This window comes from Ochotona curzoniae, unplaced genomic scaffold (genome assembly GCF_017591425.1).
Source record: "Ochotona curzoniae isolate NIBS_2020 unplaced genomic scaffold, NIBS_Ocur_1.0 scaffold_4506, whole genome shotgun sequence".
Classification (NCBI taxonomy): Eukaryota; Metazoa; Chordata; class Mammalia; order Lagomorpha; family Ochotonidae; genus Ochotona; species Ochotona curzoniae.
The window spans coordinates 42832458-42853534 of NW_024467119.1; the positions used below are offsets into that span (position 1 = coordinate 42832458).

Consider the following 21077-nt stretch of genomic DNA (forward strand, 5'->3'; position numbering starts at 1 on the left):
TGGTACCTCTTTATTCTATCCTCTGGTAGTCTGCTATTCACCAACCATATTTACTATTACCTTTGTCTGGAAAACTCTTTCCTCTAATAATGCAAATACTTTACTTTCGCAATTCATCTATATTGCAAATGTGAGCATAATTGAGAGGCCCTTTCACAACATAACTAAAGGGTCAACTTCATCTTTATCCCTTCTCTTTTTATTTTTATTCGTAGCTCTCTGAACAGAGCCTAACACATAGCACGTACTTAATACAGATTTGTCAAATTAGCTATTAGAATTGCTTTTTACTGTTCTAATTTTTCCCACTTTCAGTCAGTAGTCTTCATATCTGCTCATTTTTTTTCTTGAAATATTGTTTATAACTTTTCAAAGTATGCTTTAGTAAAGAAAATACAGTTTTATGAGTTGTATTAATTAATGTTATTTATAGTTTTCCTGGTTCTTACTATTAATCCCAATATGTTTTTCTTGGTGTCTGCATATAATTCCTTAAAAGGCTACCAAGATTCTCATATGCTAACATAGTTGTTTTTATTAGAAATGAAACGATAAAATTTTTTCCTTAGTCAACCATTTATGAAATTTAAAGTATAAAGTATTCATTTTACTTTCCTACATAACACTCTAGAAGCTTTGCCTGTTCTCTATCAACTAATAAAGTTCCTGTCTGCTCTTTGTTACCTTGAAAGTAGGAACTAATCACATGCTTGTAAAATTACTGGTAAACCATAGCAATTCTTGAGTATCCCTCTTCCTGTGTTTTGTATTCTGTTTAGTTTTCATAAATATCATATCTGGGATTTAAGTAATGGGAGAAAATATATAAGATTTCAGTTTAGATTTAGCAGTTGTTAGAAGTCACCAAGATATGTATCCTTGTTTAAAGAGGAGAAATTCTCAAACTTGCTCTCTGGGTTGACAAATGTGTAGGTATGCAGACTTGTACCCCCATACTATTATGTCTGTACGCCTGATGTCAGATAATAGATGTAGTATTTTTATGTTGTGTTTCCCATTGACTAACCACAAATTTTAACTATTAAGCATGATACTCAAAAGTGCTTGGAAGAGTTTGCTATTTTGTATATTAACAGTGTATTGGCTTTAGTGAAACTAGGAATTTTTGTTTCAGAGTATCCCATGGTTTATTTAAATATGTCATGCAATTTATTAAGTTAATATCCCACAATAAATGTAATAACTAGTACATTTTCACTTTTAAGTATAACTTTTATAACCAAATTCATGAAATATTTATATTGATGCCTCTTTTTTTATTAATTCATTTATTTTATAATAGGTTTTATAGGCTTCCCCTCTCCCTTCCCAAATTCTCTTCTCTCTATTGATTTCCCTTATGTTATTACAATAGTCTAATCCTTTAAAAACAGTCATGAGTTCATCATTCTGCTATTTAAGTGTATCCTGACATGGTAGGCATGGACAAGGGCAGAGAGTCCAGCATCCTGCTGTTAAGATATACTTCACAGTTTCATTGGAACTCCAGCTTTGATTTGTAAGTAGAGATACATACTGCATTGTATCTTCACATTTGACACAGTTCCTCTAAATGACTATATATATATGCCTATTTCCCTTTATATCTATTGATCGTGCATTTTACATTAAGGTTGCCTTATATCAGTGAGAACATATGGTATTTGTTTGACTTATTCCATTGAGCATAATGGTCTCTAGTTGGGAACATTTGGGTGCAAGTGGTAGAATTTCATTCTTTCTAATAGTTGAATAATATTCCATGGAGTAGATGTACCACAGTTTCTTTAGCCACTCCTCTTTTGATGGGCATCAGGGTTGTTCCCATGTCTTTGCTATTGTAGATTGTGCTGCTATAAATATAGGATTACAGATTCCTTTCTCAAATGCAGATTTCATTTCCTTTGGATGTATTCCCAGAAGTGGGTTAACTGGGTCATACAGTAGATCAATTTTCAGGTTTCTTTTCATTGCTGACTCAGTGCTAGCATGTGATTGGGCTTTATATCTCAAATGATTTCTAGAGGTCCCTAGGAAATACACAGTTGTTTCCTAAATTAAAGGGTGTGTAACATAAAGCACCTCTTCCATTGTCACTACATCTAATGGAACTACATTTTTAAGATGAGGAAGCATTTTTAAGCAGTGGAAAATAAAGCAATATTTCCCAAAGCTGTTTCCTAAAATAGTCCCTAAAGAAAATTAGGTAGTAAAAACATTCAATTTTCAAATGATAGAGACACCAGTGTTATTCTAACTTAAGCCTGTTTCTATATGATAAGACTCTTTAGACTTAATCTGTGCTAATTGGCATTATAATTCTCTGAAATATCAGCTAATACAGCAGAACTCCCTGGTCCCATAATATATTTTAAAAGAGCCCAAGTGGATTCTGGAAACCAAGAATAGTCCCAAATCTTATATATACTATGAGTTTTTTTTATGCCTATATACCTGTGATAGTCTACTTTATAAACTAGAATGAGATTAACAATAACTAATAAAATAGAACAATTATAACAGTATAGTATAATAAAATTGCCAGCATCACACAGTCTCATGTTTTGGGGCCATTATTAAGTAAAACAACTTGAAGGCAAGCACTTGGAGACCTTAACAGTCAACCTAGTAACTGAGATGACTGAATAACTAACAGTGGATTAACAGATTCTTCTGGGCAGAGGGATGATTCATGTCCCTGGCAGGATAGCTGAATAGCATGACATTTCATGATGCAGCTTGCAATAGCACTGTGAGCTGTTTATTTCTAGAATTTTCCATTTAATATTTGTAGGCTGCAAATAGCACAGATAACTGGAATTATGGATGAGAGACTACCATATACACATTTCTTTTTTTTTTCATATTGTTTCCTTCATTTTTAAAGGAGGATATTAAGGGAGAAGGCCCACCCAATTTCCCACCCTCCCCAGGTCCCGGATGTAGGGTATGCTCTGAGGTTCTTGCTCAAGTGGATTTGATATTTCAAGTCATGAATCGCTGCCAATCTTGCCACTCCAAGCACTATGAGGTCCTTGAAGAATCCACTGATTGACATAGTCCATCATAGAGTTTCTGTTTGCCCCGTATTTCGTTGCCAAGATATAGCTGAGATGGTTGGTTGACCTGTTCTGTCTTCTCTCTTTTCTTGGTTAGGGTTCTGAGTCCAGCATTTCAATTGGGGAGATCTCAAATGAAACTTTGTCTGAGGTGTTCTTGGACCTGATTCTTGTCATATACACATTTCTTAACACTGAAATGGTGGAATTCGCTGTTTTGTCCTCTCAGTATTTCTTAATATCTTGAGAGGCAGTGTTTCACAGATGCTTTGGTACCCATCTCTGCATATACCTTTCAAGGGATTGTTTTCCAGAGTGTTCTCCTCCCTGCTTTCATCCCTTGCTGCAGACATCTCCACATTCTCTAAACTTAGGTCCTTTAGGAAGGGAAAGGAACAATGGGACTACACTTCAAGACTGGCCTTGTGAGTATCACTGCCCTTGCAGTGTTAACTCTTAGATATAGTAACAATTCTGCATTTTGATTATTGCAATAGTATCCAGTACCATTTCTTATATAGGTTAGCACCCCAATACATACTGTCTAATGATGATAATCCTTATAAGGCCAATGTTAGTGTATTCTAATGATATTTTGGTGCATAAATAACCACTGCAAAGCATAAGACCTATTAACAGTTCTGCAGTTTAGGCAGGGCTTGATGGGAAATCGTGTCTGTTTTTCACATAGCATCTGGGGGGGAGAAGTGACCCTCTTTAAGCATGATATTGTGTTCCACAAGGAAGCATCTCAAAAGGGAGGCAGTAGAACCATCCAGAAAATGGCACAGTGTTACTTCTGTGCCTCTTGGGACCAGCAGTCCCTGGCTCAGCTTCACAGGGAACAGACATAAAGGCAGCTTTGCCGTGGGAGTCCACCCATGGATCAGTTCTATTATAGTGTTACCAAAAAAAAGTTTTAATTCTTTAAGGAAAGTAAAAAAAATTCAAACAAGAAAAACTGGATCATATCAGTGGAAATTGGAAAACCATGCATAAAAGAGGATATATATATATATAGTTTTTTTTAATCAAATGACTAGGAAAGTTGTAATGCACTATTTTGAGCTACCAGAGTACCATTTAACATAATTACTTTGAAACACTTGGATGGCCTCAGAGAGTTAATGAAGCTATTAGAATCTTTTTATTGTTAACTTAAGGCTCTGTAAAAAAAAAGGGGGGGAGGAACTGTTGTCTAAAGTTAAGTTTTTGTTCTAAAAGCAGGTTAGTTTGATCTTGTGGGCAACTTGGAAGATAATGTGAACTTTTTTTTTAAATACGAGAGCAAAGTTGTGTTTACTTTGTGTGGTATAAGCAGAATTTGAATGAAATGAAAATGCATGTGTTCAATTAGTTCTGAGTTCTGGTATTCTGAAGCCAAAATATTTTATTCAATTTAGAGAAAAACACCAAGAACAAGAAGCTTTTAAATTTTTCATTATTCATTTTATCATAGCTCTTCTGTAAACAAAGTAAAATAATTTGACTAAATTTTCCTCCTTTTTTCTCTCAACCCGACCTCTTATGTACATATATTTTGCTATCATTTCAAGTGATGTTTTAGAATTAGGTAAGGAAGAATGAGGGTTGAATGCTAAGTTTGGTCATTCTCTCTGATATTGTTCCATTAAAGATCTTCCCAATCTGTTATCATTTCTTTCTCCCTGGATAATCCAATTTCACAACACACTGATTGCTCGACCTCCCCATGTCACCTTTCTATAAAATCAAAAAGATTGCTACAATCCCAAGTGGGGGAAACGGCATCTTCCTGAAAAGGCTGGCACTCAAAGGTCGATTCAGTAGACAGGGTAGCTTGGGAGACCTCTCGTGCCTTATCCCAAAGCACTGCGGTACAACACTCAAATTCTTTCCACTAGGAAGTTTGCTGTGGCAGATTCTAGAGAAAAGGGAAATAAAATGTATTTTGTTACTGATTCTGAAGAATTACATTTTCTTCTCTCAAGATATAATTACTAAGGGCTGGTGTGCTCAGGACATTTAGCCACTAGCTTTGATACTGGTGTCTTATATGAATCCTGCCTGCCCCACTTCCAATCCAGTTCACTGCTAATGTACATTAGAAAGCAGTGAAAGACAGCCTAGTACTTAGGCCCCTACTAATTAACATGGGAAACCCAGGAGTTCCAGGCTCCTGGCCCAGCCCCAGCTGATGCAGCCACTTGGGGAATGACCTTCAGATGGAAGATTCTTCCCTCTTTCTGTAACTGCCTTTCAAATAAATGTTGAAGTTAAAAAAAATAATTACTAGGGCCCGGCAGCATAACCTAGTGGCTAAAGTCCTTGCCTTGAATGCACCGGGATCCTATATGGGCACTGGTTCTAATCCTGGCAGCTTCACTTCCCATCCAGCTCCCTGCTTGTGGCCTGGGAAAGCAGTTGAGAACAGCCCAAAGCTTTGGGACCCTGCACCCGTGTGGGATACCCAGAGAAAGTTTCTGGATCCTGGCTTTGGCTCGGCATAGAATCTGCCGTTGCGCTCACTTGGGGAGTGAATCATCATCGGACGGAAGATCTTTCTCACTGTCTCTCCTCTCTGTATATCTGCCTTTCCAATAAAAATAAATAAATCTTTAAAAAAATAATTACTAGGGAAACTTCCTATTTCCCTGCTAGAAAACAACTCAGTTTCATAAACTCACATCTATTAAAAACAACAAAAAAAAAAAACAGCATTGAAATCCTGAAATCCTGAAATCGCAATTAATTAGTTTTGCATTTGAGAAGAAAAAATTGTACTAGAAAGAATCCTGAGTCTGAAATTAGAAATCTTTGATTGGAGTCCCATCTATAGCACTATCAGCTATGTGTCTCTTGCTGAGTCTGAACAACCTCTTTAGGGCTCAGGGTGCTTTTTCCAAAAACGAGTGAATGGCTCCCATCCTGACATTGTATAAGCAAAACACATTATAACTCACTTTGGAAGTTTTAATGAAACATACATGATTTTTGTAAGATAATCATTAATACTACTTTTTAAAATATACGTGATTAATATATTTTCTGAGTTATTATAATGAGTTATTATAATGTTTTATAATAAGTAAATAAGGCATCATTTCAGTAAGGACAGAAACAAAGTGGTACACACGTGCTTATTTTTAAAGTTTATTTTTAGGGATGACATTGTGATATAGTCAGTGACGCCTCTGCCTGCATGTTAACATCCTACTTGAGCACCAGTCGGAGGCCAGGTTGCTCCACTTCTAATCCAGCTCCCTTCTAATGTGCCTGGGAATACAGCAAGAGGCCAGAGTGCTTGGGTCCCTGCACACCACCTGGAAGAACAGAAGCAGCTCCAAGCGCCTTGGCTTCAGTCGGGGCCAGCCCCGGCTACAGGCAGCCATGTGGCGAGTAAGCCAGAGGATGGAAGAGCCCTCTCTCTATTTCTCCTCTCCCCGTAACTCTGCTTTCAAATAAATAAAAATCTTTAATTTTTTTTCACCTTATTTGAAAGAGAGAGAGACAGAGAGATCTTCCATCTCCAGGTTTACCACCGAAATGCTGGCAGCAGCATTTGCCAGGGCCCACAGACTACACGGGTGCAGATATCTAACTCCTTGGGTTGTCAGCAGCCAGGAGCTGAAGTGAACCCTGGACATGTACCTGGGTGCTTTGATAAGGAATGTGAGTGTCCCAAGAGCTATCTTGACCACTTTTCCAAAAGCTTGTTCCAGATATTAAATTTTACACATTTGAATGTTCCTAATATTTTCTATATCATTTGTCAAATGTCTGAGAAATTAGTGATGTCATTCTTTCTTGATTTATGAAATATAAATTGGCTTCTCATAACATTCTTTTACTCTGGATTCTCTTTGGAGATAATTGTTGAATGCATTAACAGTATACATAACAAAATTATAAAGGGAAAATGCAGACACGCAGCCCCTGCCAATGTTAACACTTGTTAATTTCAAAAACTGGACTGTAGGGTATGTGAATAGAAGTAGAGATTTCATGGTTGACATCTACTAATTTTTTTGTTTGTTTATTTATTTATTTGAAAGGCAGAGCAAGAGCAAGAGGGTAGAATGGCAGAGAGGAAATGAGAGGTCCTTTGCTAGCTTATTCCCTAAACACCAGTAGATGTCTCATGTATGTAACAGCAACCTAAATACTTGAGCTTTCAGTTGCTGCCTCCTAAGTGTGCCTTGTAACGGGAAGCTGGGTCACAAGCAGAGGTGGGAAGCTAGGCACTCAAACATAGCATGCCAGCAACCCAGTGTGGGCTTACAGCATTGTACAAGTCACTTTCCCATTAGGTCACATGTACCTACTGTAGCAAGCACACTGGCACCTGCAGGTTAGTGTGGCTTAAGAGGAGTAGTGATGTTAATGCTTCCAACATGTTACCTCTAAAATTTAAAATAAAGATGCTTTAACCTAGAATGTAATTTTTATTTACTGCCTAACTCCTTCATCTCCAAATTTCCTCTAGCCATTCTTTTGAAGTTTATTCAGAGCTCTTCAAGTAGCAATTTTCTTATTCCCTCACAAGAACTTTTGGAAACTTCCCACTTCTCCTGTTTCAACAAATACAAGGATAGCATTGATAGCCAATTTGTTTTTGTACTTTGTACCTGCAAAAATTAACATGCTGCCTTTAAGTGCAGAATTACCGATTATTGAAGAGAATGTGCATTAAGCTTATCTTAACCACCTGGTATGTGCCTGTCAACCTCATTAATCTCTTTCCATTTAACTGGGTGTCAGTTCATGTAGTTCCAGGAAAAATCATCTGTATTTATTTCAGTAAGATACAGATAATTCCCACAAATATTTCTTTTTTGGAAGTTATTATAATGTATTATGCCTGTATCATTTTGTAATAATATTTTTCATTAGCTAGCAGTAGTAGACTTTATGATAGGTAATATTTATTGCTTTGAGTGATAAAAAATATAAAAATAAAATTTTTCTCTTGTCCTTAAATATTATTATTATTATTAGAAAAGTGATGCATGCCCTAAATGCAGGCCAGAGTGTGAAGAGGCTGTGGGGTTCCTGAAATCATAAAGCAAGGAAACAGACTTCAAGTACAAAGAACAAATTACATAAAGGAACTGACTCATGAAGTGTGGTGAATTCAAAGAAATGTCACTTATTTAGGGAACATTGAGGATGGATGGAAAGTAGCAGAAGCTGAAGCTAGCAAATTAATCAGGGGCCAGCTTATTAAACACTTTGTTGGTTTGATTTGGTTTTGGTTCGCTGAAAAGTTAAAAAAATTATATATGTATATAATGTATATGTATATAACATATATAATTATATATGTATATAACGTATAAACATATATGTATATATATGTATGTATATAATTTTTTTAACTATATAAATGGGATATCCTAAAAGATGTTTTAAGCAAATTAAATGGGTAGTTTTGGAAGGGAATTTAGTAATATATCCAAGCATATTATCCTCAGTGATTAGTTATGGCAGAGCCATGTCTGGCAGGCATAACACCATCAGGCTTTACCAAAGGAAGCACTGCCTGCAAGGGAGAAAAAAAAGGAGATGCCTACGGAGCCCAAAAACAGTCGTAATCTGGAGTATCCCGTTCAGATTGATGCAATGAGCGGTTGTCTCAACTTTATCTTCTTAATTAAATCACTTAGTGATGTTGAGCCTCAGCTGGCGTTGTATGCTTCAGAGAATTTTATGAGTTGTCTTACCTAATGTAAGGATCTACACTATCCAGAATAAAAATGATGCAGGGTTTCATTACAAAAGAATATTTTTAGTATATAATGATGCAAAAATAACAGTGCTATCTATTTACATAAAACTTGTCTCTTAGGAGTTTTCAGCGCATTAAAAATTAATGTAAGGCCATGATATCAGTAGGAAGAGGAGAGACAAAAAATCAGAAATATTCCTTCTCATCTTGCCCTGCTATATTTCCAGGCCTGTCTGATGTGCCATCACTTCCCCATTGGTATCTTATTTTTAAGTAAGGTGAACTATTCTCATTTTCTCCTTCTATAATAGTCAGTTGTTGGCACTGGTTCTCAGTCTATTCTAATAAATTTCAGCTCCCTTTTAAAGATTCAGGTCGTATTCCTCCTATCTGAAGCCCCTTCTGATGTTTCAAGGAGTAGGCACTTTGTTGGAAAGGCAGAGAGCTGCAGAGGCTAATGAACAGACCTTCACCTGTTGCTTCTCTCCCCGGATGCCAGAGGAGCTGGGACTGGGTCAGATCAAAATCGGGGGACTGGACTCCCATCCAGGTGCATAAGATGCAGCGTTCCAGCGTTCAGATCAGCAGGAAGCTGGAATCAGAAGTAGAGCCAGACCTTGCACATTGACGTGATGACAGAGGATCTGAATCCCTGCATCAAATGCCTGTCTTCTGATAGCTCCTCCTTCATCTTGAGATGTGTCCTCAACATGTAGGCAAGCACTGGGCATATAGTTTGTGTTTTACTTATTATCTATACATGGAATCCATAGCTACCTACTGCCATATAAAAGCAGGAAAAGTGGCTCACTATTATTTGTTGATGCTGTTAATTTGACCTCTTTTAAAAGCATTCAAACTCATATGTATCCTTCCCTCTCACTGGTCGAAGCTCTTATCCATGCAGTCTTAAACTTTCTGTTTACGTAGTATACCCTGCATCCTCAAACTCTGCTAAAGATTTGATTTTGATCTCTGATTTTATTGCTATCCCTTTTTTGTCTACACATCTGTATATATTTTAAAATCACAGAATGTTGTTAGTTTGCCACACCTTAAAGAAATGCTTTGAAACAGAGCAGCAAGAGATTATTTAGTAAAGAATTCCAACCATATTTCTTTTGCCATTAAGTTATAGTATGTGATTACTGTTGCTTCAAGCCAAATATTAGGCTGTTTACTGTTGCTTCAGGCTAACAAACAAATAATCAAAGTTAACTGATTTTTTACATAAGGTACTAGATTAACCATGTGTGCCACCTGTACATGTACATATTTTCCATTGATTTTATTGGTGGGTAATTATTTATTACTTTGGTCCAAACAAAACAATTGGTGGGTTTTGGGTTTTTTTTTTTAGATTTTATTTTTACTAGAAAGTCATATACAGAAAGGAGGAGAGACAGAGAGGAAGATCCTCCATCCATTGATTCACTCCCCAAGTGGCCGCAATGGCCGGAGCTAAACCAATCTGAAGTCAGGAGTCAGGAGCCTCTTCCAGGTCTCGCATGCAGGTCTAGGGTCCCAGGGCTTTGGGCCATCCTAGACTGCTTTGCCAGGGAGCTGGATGGGAAGCAGGGCTGCTGGTATTAGAACCAACACACGTATGAGACCCAACATGTTCAAGACAAGGACTTTAGCCACTAAGCTACCACATCGAGCCCGAAACTGTTGATGTTTTAATGTGGTTCTTTAGCTTAAAAGTTGACTCCTTCACCCTTGTACTTGATTTTGAGGCCGTGAGTGCAAGAAAATTATCTCAATAGTCGACTACTCCCTAACTTGAATTAGAAAATATTTCCGCTGCTTAAGAGTTACATAACACAACTAATCACATCTTTGTATTAAAACATTTCTGCTGTTTAATTTTTTTTCAAAGTGATACCAATATTGGTTAAGCTAGAATTAGATTGTAATTTTATGCTTGTAAATGATGTCTCAGGTACAATGATACACACGTAGAAAGTAAAATTTGATTTTGAAATTAACTCCACACGGTAGGTGTCGTGGCACAAGTTAAACTGATACTTGGGATGCCCACATCCTGCATTACAGTGTTGGTGGTGTCCCTCCTCCATTTCCAGTGTAGCTTCCGGCTAATACGTCTGGGAAGGCAGCAAATGATGGACCAAGTACTTGGACTCCTGCTCCCCATGGGGGAAACCCACATGCAGGTTCTGACTTCAGGAAAAGTTTTTGAATGAAGCATCTGGGCCTGTTACTGACTTATTTTTGGCTCAGTCTTCGTGAATATTATATGCAATTTAATAGTCCTACTGAAGCACAACCCTGAAAAATGCCTCTTTGCTTTCATCCTCTATTTTAGTATGAGTCATTTTATATGCAATAATACGAACTTAGCCAGGAAAACAGATCTTTTTTCAACATTTGCTTTTGAATCTGGTGTTATATAATTATAAATTACTAAAAGAATATGTTACAGAGTTTTGTACTTTAAATGTTTCGTTTAATAGATTTTCTTTTCCTGTTACCTTGTTCTTAACAAATAGGCAAAATTTTTCTTTATTAAAAAAAAATACCTGCTTATAAAGGACTGTACTATTGTAATAATATGGGAAAAATCAGTCGAGGGGTGGAAGTTTGAGGGGCTAAATCCCAAGCCCTATGGAATCATATCATAAAATTTAAAATAAAAAAAGTAATCTACAGAGCAAAGACAAAAATGCTCCTCCCTTACTTCATGGTGGCCCCATTTAATAGCTTTTGTGACTGGCTCTCCAAGGAACCTCAAAGTACATTCTTTTTTTGTTTTATGTCTGCCCCTTCCTCCTCCTCCCCTTGTCCTTCCCCCTCCAAATTTAAACCTCACTGCCATAAAAAGCACAAGATGTATTAGCATGCAGAGAAGGATGGCTAGGTAGTGGAAATTTGATGGAAGATATAAAGGCATTCACTGAAACATTCTCTCAACTCTGTTATATGCTTAAAATTATAAGTATAACCTATCCAGGAGTGATTATCCATAAGGTTGGGATAATAATCTTTCTCTTATTCTGTAATTAAATTTTATAATTATGTTATAGAAAATAAAGGTGACTCTGAAAAGACACCAGTCTTCGCAAATGAAGTCACCAGATCATTTACTTAAATATTCTTCATGTTTGAGATTTGCATTAAGCCATGCTAAATAATGTTGAATGTGGGGGTCATTGTTTCACTTTGTGGGTTCAGCTGCTCTCTGTGACACCAGCATCCCTTTGGACACTGGTTGAGTCTCAGTTACTGCAGTTCCTGTACTCTGCTATTCCATCTGGGAAAGCAGTATAAAGAATCACTACTGTTTGTGTCCTTGACACCAACTTGAGCAACTCCCTGATGGAGTTCCAGGCCCCTGATTTTGGCCTGGCTCAAACACTTGAGGCTGTTTGAGGAGTGAGCGAATGAAAGAGATATTTATCTCTGTCTTTCCCTCTATCTCTAACACTACATTTCAAATTAAAAAATATATATTTTTTGTAAAAGTATATTCAGATAATCAAGATGGCACCATAGAGTGAGGACAAGTTTAAACGGGCAGAGAAACATTAGCCAGGTTGAAGCAGAGAGAGCACATTCCAGGAAACAGGAGAGGACAGACCGATGGTAGAGGGGCACTTGGAGAGCAGTGGACACAAGAAAACAGCAGGAACAATGGGGTGGTTGCAATTATCAGACATCCCAGCAGCATTCAGCCAGCAGTTATCTGAACTACACCAGTGCCCAGAACATCACCAGCAAACAGGTAGGAAGGGAAGTTCACCAGGACCTCAGGAAGTGAATGCAAACAGAGAACTGCCCACCCTGCTGGTTTGTTTGATTTGAGCAGGAGTAGCAGATCCCAAACAGGAGGTGCTGGAACAGGGTAGATTTCACAGCCAAAATCCCATTAGGGCCAAATTTGGTGCCATTTTGTGCAGGGAGGCTAAGGCTATGTACAGGACTGCATGTGCACTAAGCTGGAAATGAACTCATTTTGGATTCTGTAAATTTGCAATGCTGTGGCATCTTACAGGTTCACCTAAAATAGGTCTGGGTAGCCCCCAAACCTAACTGCCAGCAGATCAAGACTGAGCTGGGAGCAAACTCACTGAGCTCAGTATATTACACTGGTTCCACAGGGAAAATAGTACCGACTCTGGCATCTTATGACTCAAAATAGGTCCGGGTGGCCCTCAGACATAACAGGTAGCAGGTTCCAGCAAGATCAGCACCATCAGCAACCTAGCTATTCAGGATACCTGGGCCTGATCCTGGGAACTGCATGAACCAGAAGTGGGAGAAACATTATGCAGGCAGCAGTGCAACAACACTACAGGATCACAGGAGGTAGAGAGCTGAGCCAGGAGCTGGGTCTTTAGAGAGACTTTGGTGGAAGTCTAACATGAACGTCCAGATCTGAAACTTACTAGAGGGAGTGGCACAAATGACTGCAAACAAAGAACTGTGTACCAGCTACAATAAGTAAAATAGTAAAATCGAATTGCACACCTGTGGGTGACAAAGCTCAGAAACCAGCCCTAAGGAGAAGAATCTGCTAACCAGAAGTACAATAACCAAGAGCAAAAGAAGAGACAGAGGCACAATGAATATTACAGAAGACTCTTCCTGCAAAGGAGCAAGTGCTTTTGCTAACCTCAGGATTAACTGAGGAATACATCAAAAGAATGGGGGATACAGAATTCAAAACATTTGTTATAAAGCTTGTTATCAACAGTGAGAGGCTATGCTTGCTTGGCAGCACATATACTAAAACAATGAGAAGCACAGGCAGGGATTTAAGAAATATGTCATGCAAAATACCAACAGGGAAACAAAGTCAAACCAAATTATTGGAAATGAAGGATGCATTAGAGCAAATTTTAAAAATTCAGTGGAAAGTCTCAATACAGAATGAATGAAGCAGTAGAAAGAATCTCAGAATTGGAAGATATTTTTTGTGACCAGGAGGAAACAATCAAAAAGCTGGAAGCAGAGCTGGGTCAAGTTAAAAAAAGTATTCAAGAGTTAAGAGACACTATTAAAAGGCCAAATGTAACAGTTAATGGGAGTTCCAAAAGGTGCAGAATGAGAAGCTGGGTTAAAAAATGTATTGAACAACAGGAAGAAAAAAGTAACAGCACCATGAAGTTAAGTGACATGCTACTGAATGACTAATGTGTCGCTGAAGAAATGAAAAAAAAAAAATCAAGAACCTTCTTGAACCTTCTTGATGCTTTTGTATAACCTAAGAGTAGGTGAAGAATTTAATATAAGAAAAAAAGCTGTTTTGAAGAAATTAAGCTAAAAGCAAAATCATAAAAATCCATGAGATATAGTATACACTGATGTTTCTTGGTGAGATGTGTCTCCTGTAGGCAACAAAGAGATGGGTTTTGGTTTTTTTAACCCAATCTACTAATCTGTGACGCTTGATTGATGGGTTTAAACCATTACATTCAGGGCTAATAAAAATAGGTGACAATTTGATTCTGTCATTTTAGCAATGGGTTATTCATGTCCTGTTACTGATTTTGTTTTGTGTCTTTCCATTTAAGGGGATGTATGGTAACTGTGTAATGGAGACTGTCATTCAGTAGCATGTTATTTAACTTCATGGCACTGTAAATTTCTATTTTTCTTCCTGATATTGATTTTGTATTGTGGCTTCTCATTTAAGGGATATACAGTAGCTGTGAAATGGAGACTAACATATCCAAATGTGAGGATACAATGCAGTATGTAGTCTATTTCCAGACAAAGATGGACTTATAATGACTGTATCTTGACAATAGGGTGCTGAACTCTCTGCCATTGTCCATGCCTGCAATGATGGACATATGACTGTATATTAAGAACTATACTATAGTAATGATATAAGAGAACTCAGTGAGGGGAGAGGGAATTGGGGCTGGGAAAAGGGAAATGCCAGGAGCCTATGGAACTGTATCATAAAATGATAATAATGAAAAGAAGTAAAAAAAATAAATAAAATGACATGAATCATTGAAAAAATATATTTAATGAAATAATTTTTAAAAATTATGGAGAAAGAATTGGGAAGCAACATCCAGGAGGCACACGGAACTCCCAACAGAGTTAACCAAAAGCAATCACCACAACACATGATAATCAAGCTCTCATCAATTGAACATAAGGAAAAGATCCTTACATGTGCACGTGAAAAAAAATTAACTGGCAGAGGAATGGCAATTAAATTCATAGCTAATCTCTCACAGGAAACTCTACAGGCCAGAACAGAATGGAGTGACATATTCCAGATTCTAAAAGCAAAAATTGTCAGCCCAGGATAATGTACCCAGCAAAGCTTTCCTCTGTCTTTGAAAATGAAACATAATTCTTCCACAGTCAAGAAAAGCTCAAATAATATGCCTCTTCCAAATCTTCCCAGAAAGGGTAATTAAGAAGTTCTCTTTACTTAGAAAAGGAAAAGTATCCACCAAAACCAAAGGCAAATGTGAAGAACATCCCAGTAAAATAACAACAGAAGAATAAATCAATGAACAACCCATTGCTAAATGACAGGCCCAAATTGCCACATATTATTATTTGCCCTAAATGTAAATGGATTAAACTCATCAGTCAAGCATCATACATTATTAGACTGGATTAAAAAAACAAAACCCATCCATATGTTGCCTACAGGAGACACATCTCCCTAACAAAAATCAGTGGACACTTTATCTCATGGATTTTGATTTTTTTTGTTAGTTTCATTTCTCCACTTTTTTTTCTGATTGAGTTCTTCAATGACTCATAGATCATACAGTAGTATCATTTTCTGCAAGAAGGTTCTTGATTTTCATTTCTTCAGTGACACATTAGTCATTCAGTAGTGTTACTTCATTGCATTGTATATTTCTTTTTTTTCTTCTTCCTGTAGTTGATTTTGTCTTGTGGCTTTTCATTTAAGAGGATGTATACTAACTGTGTAATGGAAACTATCTTATCTAGTGGCATATTGTTTAACTTCATAACATTGTAAATTTTTGTTTTTCTTTCTGTTGATTTTGTTGTGGCTCATCATTTGGAGGTATTTATAGTGACTATGTACTAGAGACTGACATGTCCAGATATGAGGATATGGTCCAGTGTGCATCTCTACTTGTGGATTGAGGATAGACTCCCACTGAAACTGTTGGATATGTCTTGACAATGGGATGCTGGACTCTGCCATTGTCCATGCTTGCAATGATTGACTTATGGCTATTTTTGAAGAACTATGTTATATAATTATATGTATGAACTCATTGTGTGGAGAGTATTAGGGAAAGAGGTGGGGAAAATCCCTTGGCCTATATAACTATCATAAAATGATAATAATAATTTTTAAAAGTTTAAGCCTAAAAGATAAAAGTGTGTTCAAAGACTCAGTTGTATGGGGATGATTGCATCATTATGGTAGAAAAATTGGTTACATAAATAATGTGTAGTTAGTGTAATTGACATCAGAAAATACTTGTAATATCAAGATCTCATATGCTAGAATACCAAAAATTTTGTGTTATTTCTGAAAATATATGTAGGTAAATGTTGTATTTTATTTATGAGATTATGAATTTTTTTCTTATAAATTTTTCATTTACATTCATGTTTCCTCCTAACATAAAAATTTACCGTTTTTTATTCAGTTTAGTAATGTGGAGGAAGAGAAACAGGGAAGTAAGAAAAATATGATAGTTTTCTATGAAGATAGACACACCAACAAGATTATCTGAATTTTCCTTTATATCCACATTATTGATATCTACTCTAACATTTTCTAAATATTGCTCTTACATGGAATGTACACAAGATGTGTAAGTTCATTCATTCTTCTGAAGATCTATTTCTGTACTCGTGACTTTGGAAAGAGAATTCAAGATGTTTTCTCACTGCAGGTCCCCAGACATTTTGTTCTTGGAAATGCCCCATCTTCAGTCTAATTGCATTAAATTTCTTTCTCTGACTCATGAAAACTTGAAAGCACTGAAAGGAAAATCCAATTTCTCTCTAAATAAAATAACCACTGATGTATTTAAGACAGCATTACACCTGTGTCCTAAGGTTTCCAAGAATTAATTAAGATGAATTAGAAGGTCAAGGATGTGCCAGTTAAATAATACAAAAGGTTTTCATTTATTGAAGATCTTTGTACAAGGATATTTAAGCACTGTGTTGAAACTAGGTATTCTGTCACATATCTTCAGGAAAGACAAAAGGAAAAGAGGATTACTCCTGTTTTTGTCCACCTAGCCAAAATTTATTAACACATTTATTGTCAATAAATTGATGCATTTATTCTCAACTTAGTGTTTATTGTGAATAAATTGATGCATACACTCCCCACTTAATGTTTCATTTATTGTTTCCATTCTTTAGACTTTTGGGGGGCCACCAGAGATTTTCTTTATTATGAAAAAAAAAAGTTGGATAGGAATAAAAGTAAAAAGCAAAAATAGAGTTCATCTATGGTTTCTAATCCTTTACTCTTCTCATAGCAGATTGTGTGAAATTTATAGTTCATTCTTTTGTGCACATATATGTGCCTTTATAAAGGATGTTCAGAATGTTCATTGAAAATACATATTGTGAAAAAAAAAACCTGTGACTTTGTTTCAAAAGTTTTTGCATCAAGATGAACTTATAACCCCATTTTGCATGAACTTTTCCTTTTAGGCAAACCTTTTGAAGTACCCTTACATATGCATGCATTCATTTCTCCTCCCTAGGGTGGTGTTTTCTTAGTCTTCCGTGGTATGTGATGGTTCTTCACCTCTTGTCTTCCCCAGGGAAGATGTCCAGTGACCGAGCTCTGAGGAAGCAGCAGCAGTTGAACAATCTGGTGTATGTGGTCATCAGTCAGGCTAAGCCTGGGGACAGGATTGTGGATTTCTGCAGTGGCGGGGTATTGTATCTCTCCTTCTGTTCCTTTTAGCCTTTCCAAGACTATGTGACTTTTCTATATTACATTTAAGGTTATGTTTGTATTTGGCAAGATTGTCATCTCAAAATGAGCAAAAGCTACGGGGACCAAAAAATTAACATATTCGTTTCCTTTCTGGACTTTTTCAGGGCCATGTTGGAATTGTCCTTGCTCATATGTTGCCATTATGCCAGGTAAGATCTGAGCAGATAAAAGGGAACATTTAGCTAAATACAGTTCATCGTACTATGCTGTACTTAATACTGCCCTTCTGTACCTGAGGATTCTTCCTAAATATTCCCCCATGATACATGCAGCACATTTACTTTGTTCTTTGAAGCCAATTACCAGGATTTAGAAAGATAAAACAGACTGCGATAATAACAGAATTAAGTTTCATGTGTTATTTTAAAATAACTTTTCCATTGTTAGGTAAAATAATCTAACAAAGTCATTTTCCACTTTTAACTGAAGACTAAATTTTGAAATTTAGTGAGCTTGTCCTTTTGACATCCTGATTTTGATCCATTGCATCAAAATTGGAGCAATAATAAGAAAAAGTGTTTTTTAAAAGAAGTCATGCTGTCCCATCATAGACTTTTCTTTCCTTAGTCTCCTTAAGACATTGTCCATATGGATATTGTTCCAAATTCCAAAAGTGCAAATACAATTTTAGTGCCTTGTTTTCACTCTATATTACATCATGATTTTTTCTTATTGATAAGTTCAAAATACCATCATATATAATGGCTAAATATTTTAAGGTAAATGGACATAATTTATTCATTCATTGCTTCTCTTTGTTAGAAGTCTGCACTGTCTTGAGTCTTTTACTCTACTGAATCAATTCCTTACAGAGACCATCTTTGTCATCTTTAACATAAAACTGAAAGAGTCGCGCGCGTGTGTGTGTGTGTGTGTGTGTGTGTGCGCACGCGCGCACTAATTCAGTAGGGGCAACTCTTCCTGAGCTCTTTGGAAGGTACAACTAATTACAGCAAACATTTCTAGAAGGAAAAACAAATCCAACAGACTGATCAGAATATGTAACACAGTGATTGAAGGTACAGGTTGTTCTTTTCTTTGAAACTAAAAGCCAATGCTAAGAGAAGAGGCAAGTGTCTGTTCTATTACTAAGGAAAGCAACAGTTTCATAACCAAGCAGGAGGGAGAGAACTCATACCATAGAACCTGGAGAATCAGTGTCAAGGGTGCGTTATCTCTCCCACTCCCATTGCCACCCACCCAACTCCCCTTTCTAATCAGTTATGCTGAAGGTTATAGACAATGAGAAAGTGGAAAGGGTTCAGCTAGAATAAAGGCTAAAAAGCCCTTGCCACCAGTTGTACTCCCATAATGTTCTTCTATGAAGCCATCAGGATTTTTCCATAAAGCAAGGATAAGGAAAAATGAGAACTAGGAGTATAGTGAGTGAAGTTTCAAATTCTGCCATGATTACTGCACTTGACCCCAAATTGTTTCTTGCAATCTGCCAAGCCTCTAGTAATGCATGCCAGATATTGCAAATGATGTAGACTTTTTCAGTTGTAAATACAGAATCTGTTTAAAACTTACCTCTCCGACTTTGTCTTTTATACCTTATATCCCACCTTCACTGTCAGTATCTCACACACACACTATGCGTAGATATATCTACCAGTTATTCAGTTCTTCACACACACACACACACACACACACACACACACACGATGCGTAGATATATATCAGGTATTCACTTCTTCACTGTCAGTGTCACACACACACACACACTATGCGTAGATATATCTACCAGTTATTCAGTTTTTCACTGTCAATATCTCACACACACACACACGATGTGTAGATATATCAGGTATTCAGTTCTTCAAAACATGCCATCCTCTTTTCACCTTAGACCTTCATTTTTATTTCTATCTGAAATACTCTTCAGTTTCCACAGCTAATTTTCTTTAATTTTTCAGGCCCCAAATAATGTTACTTCCACATAAAAACCGCCCGCAATCATAAAGTTTAAGTGTTTCCATTACAAAACAGTCTTCCTTTAACACCTGTCACAGAGTATTCCTATTCCCTGCTTTATTCATATTACTGTACTTTAAGCTGTACTGTTCTTTAGGCTTCAAGAGGAAGGGTTCAAGGACCTTATGCATCCAGGGTATCTGGCATATTTCACACTGTCGAGAATCAGTCTACTTTGTTCAACATTATTGAAATTATTAAACACAGTATAATGCTTTGCCTTAATATCTGAATTATGTTACTGAATGTACAATTACTTCTTTTGCATAATCTAGGTTATATTAATAGAAAACAAGGAATTGTCATTAATTCGTGCTAAAAAGAGAAGTGACGACCTGGGTTTAAGCAACATTTGGTTCATTCAAGCAAATATGGAATATTTTACAGGGGTGTTTAATATTGGGGTAAGCAATTAAGCAATTTCTATTTTCTTAATTAAGAAAAAGTATGTGCCTTAGCATAAATAAAGGAGATAATTTTAACTTATTTCCTGAACAAGTAAATATATGTGACTTTCTATACTTACAGTATTTATGTTATAATATAATATAAATTAATGTTGTTTTATGCATACCACTTCATCATTACATAATAGAGGTGAAATTTGTTTTTCTACTAGAAACCTTCTCTTACCACTAGCCTTCTCTTACTGCCTATGTAAAAGACCTGGATTGCCTTCCCAACTCTGGACTTTGGCCTCAGCCAAGGCCCAGCAATTGCAGGCATTTGCAGAGTGAATCACTGGATGGGAACTCTCTGTTTCTCAAATTAAAATAAATTCTAATAAAGTTTTCTTAAAGAACATAAAAAAATAAAGATAGCAATAAAAAACAGGGGAAAAAATCTCTTTAATAACCTCTAAATATTGGAGTGACCTTTAGATATTATTTGCATTAGCTGAGATTTGTTATCTAAGTGCATTTTAGGTTTCAAGTGGCATTAAGTATGTTAGTCATATTTCCTACCCCTTAGGTCTAAAATTCCAGCTCATTTATACTCTAGCTTTCACTGGTTTATGGGACTTGTGATTCATTAAATTTTACTGCTCATTCTTTTTTTGTTTAATTTTTTTTCTGATTTTCATAGGAATATATGCTCAATTTAGGAAAATATGTAATAATATAAAGAAGAAATAATTTGCATACCTATTACTAAGAAATAATTACTGTCAAAAATATGAGCACTTTGTATATTTATTCATACATTATAAATATTTGTGTTTGTATATAGTAACCATTGAGACATGTGATATGTATCCTATTTTATCTAATCGTTGTCATATATCTTTTCCCTATTTATTAACATGTTTCTTTTTTTTCTTGTTATAATTAGGGTGGGAATATTTATCAGTTATTTAAGAACTCTGATATATTTGTGAGATCACTTTTCA

The 21077-nt window shown here is 36.3% G+C and overlaps 1 protein-coding gene across 1 annotated transcript in view; it reads left to right on the plus strand.

The window, feature by feature from the left end:
• GSTCD (glutathione S-transferase C-terminal domain containing) overlaps positions 1-21077 on the plus strand; it is a 119187-nt gene that overhangs the window by 75449 nt on the left and 22661 nt on the right. The window contains exons 6-8 of the mRNA XM_040966976.1: positions 17535-17650; positions 17818-17862; positions 19963-20091. Coding sequence (XP_040822910.1) covers positions 17535-17650; positions 17818-17862; positions 19963-20091 — 290 coding nt within the window. The remainder of the gene's footprint in view (positions 1-17534; positions 17651-17817; positions 17863-19962; positions 20092-21077) is intronic.